Source organism: Gossypium raimondii, chromosome 2 (genome assembly GCF_025698545.1).
Source record: "Gossypium raimondii isolate GPD5lz chromosome 2, ASM2569854v1, whole genome shotgun sequence".
Taxonomy (NCBI): Eukaryota; Viridiplantae; Streptophyta; class Magnoliopsida; order Malvales; family Malvaceae; genus Gossypium; species Gossypium raimondii.
Genome location: NC_068566.1, coordinates 33775270 through 33785777, shown reverse-complemented (window position 1 = coordinate 33785777; position 10508 = coordinate 33775270). Strand labels below are relative to the sequence as shown.

General features: G+C 32.7%; 2 protein-coding genes across 2 annotated transcripts; one reads left to right on the top strand and one right to left on the bottom strand.

Moving 5' to 3' along the window:
- The first annotated feature begins 500 nt into the window (after positions 1–500).
- On the top strand, positions 501–2605 carry LOC105788469 (ATP synthase subunit d, mitochondrial). The gene is made up of 5 exons (XM_012615386.2): positions 501–713; positions 990–1071; positions 1994–2058; positions 2145–2231; positions 2315–2605. Exons 1-5 carry the CDS (start codon positions 543–545, stop codon positions 2414–2416), a joined length of 507 nt encoding a protein of 168 aa, XP_012470840.1. The 5' UTR covers positions 501–542; the 3' UTR covers positions 2417–2605.
- A 3654-nt stretch (positions 2606–6259) lies between these two features.
- LOC105788468 (protein SPIRAL1-like 3) lies at positions 6260–8766 on the bottom strand. The gene is made up of 3 exons (XM_012615385.2): positions 8632–8766; positions 7548–7826; positions 6260–6614 (listed from the first exon to the last, which is right to left on the bottom strand). Exons 2-3 carry the CDS (start codon positions 7806–7808, stop codon positions 6534–6536), a joined length of 342 nt encoding a protein of 113 aa, XP_012470839.1. The 5' UTR covers positions 7809–7826; positions 8632–8766; the 3' UTR covers positions 6260–6533.
- Between the last annotated feature and the right edge of the window lie 1742 nt (positions 8767–10508).

Here is a 10508-nt window from a genome sequence, read left to right as displayed (position 1 = left end):
TTGATTTCTTTTGTTAAATGATGTCGAGTAAAGTTTTTTTTAATTTTAAAATGTTACACTAACAAATTTAATAGATATACAAATAGTACAAAAAATGTAAATATATTGTAGCATTTTACTTTATAATTTAATAAAAAAATCAATAATTAACCCAATACAAATAGTGGGTAATAATAATAATAATAATAATAACAATAAAGGATTTTGGTTCTAGTTTTAATTACTAAGAGCGTGTTTGGTTGGGTGTATTGGATTAGCCAATACACCCCTAATCCGTGGGCCCCACTAATCCCTACTTAATCCCGTGTTTGGTTTGATGTATTGCCTATTACAGGCCTATTACAACACGGATGTATTCCTCATTTTCTCGCTTCAACAACGATTAGCCATTCCGTTTCAAAAGTAAGGATTAGCTAATCGTTTACTTTACCTCCCACCAAAATCATTGCTCCACCCCACCCTCTCCTCCCAACATCAACAGCAGTTTTCTTGAACCAAATCTCCACCGTCTCGCGTTTGGGAAGCGAGAAAGTGCGAGAAAAATGAGCGGACCGGGGAAGAAAGTCGTCGATGTCGCGTTCAAAGCATCAAAGAACATTAATTGGGAAGGGATGGCTAAGCTTTTGGTCTCCGATGAGGCTTGCAAAGAGTTCGCTACTCTTCGTCGCACTTTTGATAAAGTTAACTCCACTTTACAAACTAAATTCAGCCAGGTCTTTTTCTTATATTCTCTCTAATCCCTAGCTCCTTTTTAGCATTTTTATTAATTTTTTTTCATAGATTTGTTGGGTTAATCCGTTGATTAGATCTTAGGGTTTTAGTTTTTTAATGATGATTTTAATATTTTATATTGAAATAAATTTTCAATAAGGTTGAATTTTTTTGTTCAATGTTTGATTTTGGAACCTTTTTTTTTTCATTTTTAAGGAAATTTTAGTTTTGTTCAAGGTTTCAGTCCTATCTTGTTAATAATCCGATTTCTTAAGCAGGAACCTGAACCCATTGACTGGGAGTACTATAGAAAAGGAATTGGCTCTCGCCTGGTAGATATGTACAAAGAGGCATATGAGAGTAAGTTAATTTGATAGTTATCATATTTGGCCTACTCTCTATCCAATTTTCCAGTCATCCTATATATGGTTATGCTTAGATCAGTTGCAGGTCTGTAAAATTATAAATTGTTTGGCTTCCACATGTTTGTGTTCCTCATGCGGTGCCACTTCCTGAATTTGTTACTTTGAAGATCATCTCTATGGTACAAGGGAACTATTACTTAGTTGGATGCTGATATGGTCACCTTAAGTAGCTAGCTCTTTCCTTTCTTCACTCTCAGTTTTTAGGGTTTTGGAAAGGGTATTAGTAAAGTATGGATTTTATTGCTATTGCTTTATATTTCTCATTTTTTTTTACGGAAATATCAATGCGACCTATATCTGGACCATAGATATGGGGATATGACCTTCAGGACCCTACAACTTTTGGAAAAAGTTGAACATACCCATTTTGGACATTTAGCCCGATCGACACTTGCACTCGAGTTTGCGTAATACGCTTATCAATCATTTTCCACTCTCGGATCTCCTTGATCTTTCCTAGATCGCCCATGCCCCATACTTCACCGAAAGTTAAATGGATCAATTGCCAATGAGGACATTGTTTAAATTGGCTGCTATTTTGTTTGCAAATACAATTCTTATTTGTGTGCAATTCACTTGTTGAATGCTATTAGCATTTAACAATTTGATTAATGCCGTAGATGTTTCATTTCAATAATGCTATTATGTGATCGATTCTTCCGGACACCAAAACTTGAGATACTCCTATACTTATGTTCAAAGTAGAATGAAGAAAATATAGACATCTAGCTACTCAATTCTCACTTGTCTGCAATTTCTAGCAGTCAAAGTAATCATATTTATCATGCTTGTTATAAGGTTTGGATGGAGTTTTGAGGGATTCACCGTTACAAATGTTATATACTCTTCCATTGCAGGTGTAGAGATCCCTAAGTTTGTTGACACCGTCACTCCTCAATACAAACCAAAATTTGATGCATTGGTGAGAATCAACAGGATAATTGACTCTCTTTTACCCTGTCTCCAAGTTTTTTCCTCGAATGATGTGCTATTTATTTGTGGTTATAGCTTGTAGAATTGAAAGAGGCAGAGGAGAAATCCTTGAAAAAGTCTGAGCGATTGGAGAAAGAAATTGCCGAGGTTCAAGAACTTAAGGTAATAAATAAAATAATGCCGAAATGTGTGTTGTTGTGTTCCAAATCACAATTGCTGAATTTTTTATCTTCTTTTATGAACAGCAAAAGATCAGCACCATGACCGCAGACGAGTACTTTGAGAAACATCCAGAGCTTAAAAAGAAATTCGATGATGAGATTCGGAATGACTACTGGGGCTATTGACATCTTTGTGAATTTAATGGCCAAGCTTTTGGTCTCGACTAGAATTTCTGAACCGTTTCTGTTGTTTTAACCCCTTTTTCTCTTGTGCGGTGATCTGGGTTGGAAAGATTAGTCTGTAATGATAAGAAAATAATTGCGTTAGAAAAATTTATCCAATCATTTGAGAAACAAGGTGGATCTTGTAAGACATGCATTCTATTTAGCAGGCATCCGCAGTCATACTTTCATGGCAAAATTTTTACTCTCTGCCCTCTTCATCCCATTCTGTTTTATGTTTATTATTTGAATATTATCTAGATACAATTAAATTTGGACACGTATTTATCTAGATCCATTCTATATGTATTTTTTAATAAGTGGTTATTTATATTATTAGTATTTTGAAATTTTAAATTATATAAATTAATATTAAAAGGTTTTCACATCAAGAATGAATTTATTGATTCAAGTGCATCTAGACAATCATTTATCCAAATTCATCGGGACGTGCTTTTTAGTTCTTTTAATATTAATTATTTTAAATTGTATAAATTCATATAAGAAAATTTATTATCAAGAATTTTATGAAATTATATATTATTATTAAATTATATGTAATAATAATTATTTTAAATTATACAAATTCATAAAATATAATTTATTAGTTATAATTATTTTAAATTTTATTAAATCATATATTTTAATTAAAATATATTTAATATTAATTATTTCAAATTTTCTTTTATAGTATCATATATTATGATTTGAGTAAATTCATATAAGAATATTAATTATTAAGAATTTTATTAAATTATATATTTTAATTATAATATATTTAATAATAATTATGTTAATTTATATTTTACAAGATCATATATTATGATTTAAGTAAATTCATATAAGAATATTAATTATTAAGAATTTTATTAAATTATATATTTTAATTATAATATATTTAATAATAATTATGTTTAAATATGATTAAATTATTTATTATTGATATTAATAATCTTATTAAAATTTAAATAACAATAACAATAATCATTTACCAAAACAAATTTATGCTAAGGGCATTCTAGTCATTTTAGTTTTTTTCCATTATGCTATTACACCTCTATTCTATTCAACCAAACACAAGATTACTATTACGCCTTTATTCCATTACATTCAACCAAACAGTTGATTTGCTATTACACCTCTATTCCATTACACCTCTAATCCAATACAGCGAACCAAACGTGCCCTAAGTGTTGAGGGAGATCAACTCCTTCGAGAGAAATCTTCGAAGTGCTGCCCATCAAGCAGTTGATACAGCTCCCAACAATTGTAGGTATTGTTCCAAGACTTGGATTTTGTCTTCCAACTTTGCAAAGAGCCTTGATGGTCCACGGAGTGGGAGCGCCTCGATTGTTGGAGAGAGTACATACCTGAAAGGCACATAGATAACTAATCGTTAAAGTCACGCGTGATGTGGATTGAATCACCAACCAAGGCATAACTAGCCTTTTTTATTGAGGGGGATTAACCCCTTAGGGAGAAGTCTCCAAAGTGCCATCCATCGGGCAGTTGATAGAACCCCCAATAACCATAGGTATTGTCCCAAGACTCAGGTTTTGTCTCCCGACTCTACAAAAAGTTCAATGGGTTCATAGAGTGTGGAACGCCTCGATTGGTGAAGAGATTACGTATCTAAAGGACAAATGTATAATTAATTGTGGAAGTCTGTGCAATATGGATCGAACCACCAATCAAGGCATAAGACTAGTCATTGTTATACCCCTGCCCCAATTGGGACACAAGAACTAACCGAAGAGGCTCACGATAACCCCCACCTTATACTGTCCAAATGGTCACTTAATGACCAATCACTTGCGTGCTTCGTACCATCCATGGAAGGAACCATCCATCCTTAACCTCTCAATTGGATCATCCTTTAGGCCACCCGCTATTAATGAGTGTGTTCTCCTCAAGAGGAGATCACTGGAAAACCATGAGTTACCTATAAATACTCCGAAGCACAACATAAAGGGAGGAGACTTCTCTACATGTTCTAATAGTCTTCTCCTCTTCAATCCTGACTTTTCCAATTCTAGGCAAGTGACCTTTTCCTCTTTCTCCACCCTCATTGATACTATGTACCAACACCAAGCTAGTTGAATTTAAAAATATTAATATTTGAATTGAGTAATGCATGGTTTTAATTAGTATTAAGAATTTATAATTTTAAGTATAAATGATCGAATCTAAACTTCAATTTTTAACATCAATTGAATTTGATTTGACTTGAATTTCAATCCCAATGCGTTAATAGCTATTTGAAGAAGAAACGGTCAAAGTCTTGGCTTGTCACCCTTTCACTCAAGTTTTTACGGGTATTTCATTAATATATTGAAATTTATTACATTATCGAAAATGTTTGATTAATTTAACTGCTTTCATTCAAGTTTTCTAGGTTCTTTGTTTTGTGCTTGCAGTTCTCTGCCATCCCCCTCCCCCCTCCCCCCTCCTCTCAGGGCTTGACGGATTTTACCAGAAGCCTGCTTTTTTCGTTTAACCGAGGAAATACGCTTTGTCTATTTTTCTATTTTTACGTTTTTTAGTTGTATTCTGGGTTGTTTCTATTATTCATGTTCGATCCATGAAAATTAATCCTTTTGAGGGTTCATGGTTCCCCTCCCCGTCCAACAATGTCGATCTGAAATTGACCAATACTTGATGGTGTCTTTGTTGTGTTTTTCCTATCAAGAAAGGTTCCACCGTAGGAGAGTAGAATCGAGATTGGGAATCACTACATGGTTGTGGGGTCATTTGGCTCAAGCCGTCGTTGCCTCTGCCTTTGGGCTTGATTCCGCCCACACTCAGTTTCCTGGCGATGCGATGCGATACCTGTCCTTATTTCTGATCTTGTTTGGATTTGCTTTGTCATAGTGGTTCTGGGCATTCTTCATGACTGTGCTTGTGGCGCTCCTCGATCGTTTGATTCGCGTTTTTCACGATGGTGTTGGCCGCTTCATCTTTGGCTTCAAGAGCTTGGGTTCTAGGTTGTTCGGCCGTCAAGCATTTTCTCTTGGCGATGTAATGGCAGTCCTTATTTATGATCCTTTTCGGGTTTGTTTTGTCAGGGTGGTTCTGGCCGTTCATCATGACTATGCTTGTGACGCTCCTCGATGACTCGTCCTTGGTTTGATTTGCATGGTTCGTAGATAGTGTTGCCCACTTCAACTCTGTTTCTGAGAGTTCGGGTACCAGATTGTTCAGCCTTTCGAACTTTTTTTCCTAGGAATGAGCCTATAAGTTCTTTGATTAGGGTTTACCGTTGGGATTGCTCTACGAAAAATAAATATACAAAGTTGGCTTCTTATTATCATTTTTATTCTTAAAATATGACATAATGCAAATATTTTCATAAACAAACCCTTAGAAAATAAGTTTGTAAAGTTCGTATTTTATTTTTATTTAGATTAATTCCAAAATAAAATAAGATGCCACCACCAAGTTACTGGTCCAAAGAATGATATTGAACCGATTATACAGAAAACCAATACGAACCAGCTAAAAAATCAATTGAATTGATTAAGTCATTTTTTTTTCCAATTTTTAATCCAACAACTCAAATTAGTTAACCAAACGGATGACCCAACTAATTCGCCTAAAACCATTGATGGCATCTCGTATTTTGGAAGATTGTATTCAAATGCATATCTACCAAAAACGTTTAAAAAAACCCCAAATGGCACTAAGAGAAAAGCTGCCCTATGTTAATCAGCACAAATGGAGTTCCTACATGAGAGTTGCTTGATTAATCCTTGCTGTTCCAAAAATGGCCTACAAAACCACATTAGAGGGGGAAAAGTAACAAATAAATTATTACAACATAAAATAGTTCCACTTGTATAAATAAATAAGACATTTAATACAAGTATAGCATAAGTTTGTTTGTCCAATTGACAGTAAGCAGTTGCTTAATTTGCTAAGACCCCACATAGGAACAAGTAAGAGATTTGCCCAGCACTATTACACTGCACTAAAACTAAATGTCTTCACATTCAACAATAGAGGGTAATATTGCTTATCCCATAAACTTCTGGGGCTTTAGGACAACAATTATAAGCAGTTCCAAAATTTAAGATTCAATGCCTCACTTAGGGTTGCCGCCAAACAGGTAATCCAGGGAAGATCCTCCACCAGGTGCTGCATGAACCTTTGTTGTAGGCCGATCCTGTTAGCATAAATTTATCAAAATATTTAGTTTGGCCACTTAGGCTCAACAGCAACTTGGGATAGGGATGAAAACAAAAAGTTCGTTCAAACATGTCTAAACTTGAAGGACAAATGTTATTTGAACACATGGACGCATGCGTGATTTTGCAAAAGAAATTCAACAAGAAAATATTGCATACAATTCAAAGGAACATCCCAGCATGTTATCTCCTATAATTCACATGACATTAATATACATGCAAAGTTTCACTCGAGGCTCATGTTCTTACAAGACTAGCCGCAACGTAAATTGCAGCTTAAGAAAGGAAAATTGATTCCCTAACTCAAGCTGCAGAATTTAGAATAAAAGAGATTAATCTCCCTAACTATGTAACTCAGACACGAGTGTAAGCGCCAGATGTGTCCCAACATGGATATGTTAATTTTTTTTAACTTCCGCATATTTGGAGGCCATGTCCCGATACCCGTATACAAACATGTGTCAACAGAAGTGCTTAAGAGAAATGAAGAGTTGAATCAAACAGCTCCCAACAAGATAATGATATAATACTTTCAGAACTCTGACAAAGGAAAAGAAATGCTCACAAAATACCAACATATTATTTCCAGCCATGCCAAATCAAAGACTCATCTAGGAGCTCAAGCATTGGTTGCAAAACTGACAACATTCATATATTGTGATTACATTGTAAACAAGGCAGATGATACTTGCTAACCTTCAGATAAATCATGTATAATAAAATTCTTCATCAATGTTTCTATGTGACAGCTTTGTTAACATCATCTGAATGTGAGCATGATACTAAAAAGCCAGAAAAATAAGCAAAAAGTTATCACAAGTTCATTTCAGATATCGTGTAGATCAACAGTAGACATTTGTTCAAACATTACCAAGCTAATATTAGAAAACAATTGTAACTAGGGTTCCTACCGTAAGAAAGTTGCCACAGTTCTGGCCATCAGCACGGAAATAATTGTTTGCATTGTTCGCAGGAATGCCTGCAGGAATATCCTTAGGGACAACAGCTGGTGGTGGGGTTTCCTTGACAACCTCATTCTGTGTCTGAGGAACTTCATTGACGGTGCCAGTGCTAGGACTGACATTTTTCGGGGTGGGTTTGGGAGATTCTCCACTCCCAAAAAGGTAACCCAAAGAACTCTGTCCCCCACCGCTGCTAACTCCACGGCCCATGATATCTATCTTGGACTTCTAAGCAAGTATTAAAGGGACAAATACTCCAGTAAATAACAAAACTACTATGGGTATGATTCATGAATTCCAAAAGTAATTGTCACCTATGTTAAAACTATTCATCTTGCTTAAAACACCCAAGCCCAACACATACTCAAACATGCAGAAACAAATCTGTATTATAGTCACCAGATTCCAGTAACATAGCTCAGTACCATACCATGTAAAGTTTCCAAATTTCAGTTCCACTAATGAAATTGAAGCATAAGAAAAAAAAAATCTGATGAAATGAACCTAACTACATTTTAGATCAAGTAAAACGCCGCGGATAATGCAGTGGGATTCTCCCATTTCATCCTATGAAACCCGAAAGATACGCAATTTAACAAAGAAAACATCCATTGTTTAAGCAACCAAGACTAACGCTATAGATCATACGTGGGCAAAGCAAAAAACCCAAACTCAAAACCCTGAGCGGAGACAGCGAAAGATATAAAATCTCACACTCAGATGACTTTCAGTTCAATGGGAAACCAACAAAGCAAATCGTCGATAAAAGATCTAAAGCCGGACAACCGCAAATTTACATAATGACATTCAAAAGCATCATCACTGAGAAAAAATCAACATGCAGTTTTACATAATGGCATTCAAAATGAATCGAATGACCAAACCTAAAACTTTTTAAGAGTTTTACTCAATGTTACATCAGAAACAAGAGAAAAAACACCCATTTTCTCAAGAAACAAACACAAAAGAGAGAAATGATGAGAGATTTTCTTTTCTTTTTTGTTCTTAATATTAGCTTAGCTCTTAGGCTCACCTTTGCTTGTTTGGGTGTAATTGGGATCAGATCTCAGACTCCGAAGCGAAGGGGAGAGGCTTTTCTCAAATTATAGGAAAAAAACATTATCTCGCTGTCAGTGTTTCCTTTTGGTTTCACCGACAAATCTCTACCGTTAGTTTTTATTTTTATTTTAGTCATTTATGTTTAAAATGTTACATTTTAGTCACTTGTGTTAATATTTTGTAACATTTTAGTCACTGAGTCGTTAATTTTCGTTAACATTGTAACGGTAAGCTAATGTAGCACGTTAAATCATCATTTCAAATAAAAATTTTAGGTTAAATTATACAATTAGTTCCCATATTTTTTATTTTGAGCAATTTAATTTTTTATTTTATGTTCTTTTTTTCTTTTATTTTCCATTATGTTCTACTTCTCCTTTGTTTTCCTCCTTTCTTCATCTCTTTTAACGTAGTTTTTTATGTTTTAATTTGTTAAAACTAGTCTCTATACTTTTATTTTTTGAACAATTTATTTTTTCTTTTATTTCTTTATTTTCCTTTTCTTCTTCCCCTTAGTTTAACAAATGGAAAACATAGAAAACTACATTAAAAGAGATGGAGAAGGGAGGAAATAGAGGAAGAAGCAAAAGAGAATGAAAAATAAAGAACAAAAAAAAGGAAAGTTAAAAGAACAAAAAAGATTGGTCAAAACAAAAAAGTATGGAGACCAATTGTATAATTTAACCTAAAATTTTTGTTTGAAATGATAATTTAACGTGCCACGTCAGCTTACCGTTATACCGTTAATGGCAATTACAACGCGTTAACGTAAGTGACTAAAACATAATATTTCAAACAAAAGTGACTAAAATGTAACCTGAGATAAATAAGAGTGGTTATTTTAGAAGTTTACCTTTTTTACTTTAGGGTGTATTTGGGGGCTAAATAGGTAATATATGTTTTTTCATTAATTGGTTAAATAAGTCGTTTTTTTTTTGGAAGATTTAAAAAAATAAGTTGATTATGGAGAGAAGTTGGCCGCGCTTTCCCTTCGAATTGTATTTTTTACCTTTTTAATATAATCAATTTCTTTAATCAGATTGTTAAATATTAATGGTTTTGTCCTTAAATCTTGGGTTTGATTTCTCTCCCACTCACATCCGTATTTTTTATTTCATGTTGTTTTAAGTTTTTATTATTTTTAATTAATATTTTTAACATATGAGCTTCTTGGTTAAATAGTTAAATAATAATGATTTTATCCTTGAGTTCTAATCAATTCCTCCTCTTTTAAACACATTTGTAATTTTTATTTCATGATGTTTAAGTTTTTTATTTTTAATTAATAAATATATTATTTTCAATTTTTATTTTTAATTAATATCTCTTTTATTCATAAAATCAAATAATAAATATGTAATTGTATAATAAATATATATTTTACATATATCATTATGTTAAAAATATTTGAAATTAATAACTCCTTTATATATAATATAAACATCATGTAATTTTGTGTATATATATTTATAATATTTATATGTGAAATATTTTAAATACACATACAAACATATATAATACTAAAATTTACTACATTTATGGTATGGATTGAAAATAATTATTACACATAAAATTATATTTACTAAAATAATGATATTTGTAATAATTATTTGATTTTATAAGTAAAAGAATTATTAATTAAAAATATGAATTATAAATAAAAAATTTGAAAACAATATATTTATTAATTAAAAAAAAAGCAAACATGAAATAAAAATTACAAATGTGTTTAGAAGAGAAGGAATTAAAAATAATAAAAACCTTAAAACAACATGGAATAAAAAATTATAAATATGAGTGGGAGAGGAATCGAACTCAAGACTCAAAGATAAAACCACTCATTTAACCATC

Coding starts and splice junctions, on each gene's coding strand:
- LOC105788469 (XM_012615386.2), top strand. CDS start 543: ATGAGCGGACCGGGGAAGAAAGTCGTCGATGTCGCGTTCAAAGCATCA. Junction 714..989: donor TACAAACTAAATTCAGCCAG/GTCTTTTTCTTA, acceptor TTTCTTAAGCAG/GAACCTGAACCCATTGACTG. Junction 2,232..2,314: donor CCGAGGTTCAAGAACTTAAG/GTAATAAATAAA, acceptor TTTTATGAACAG/CAAAAGATCAGCACCATGAC.
- LOC105788468 (XM_012615385.2), bottom strand. CDS start 7,808: ATGGGCCGTGGAGTTAGCAGCGGTGGGGGACAGAGTTCTTTGGGTTAC. Junction 6,615..7,547: donor ACTGTGGCAACTTTCTTACG/GTAGGAACCCTA, acceptor TTATGCTAACAG/GATCGGCCTACAACAAAGGT.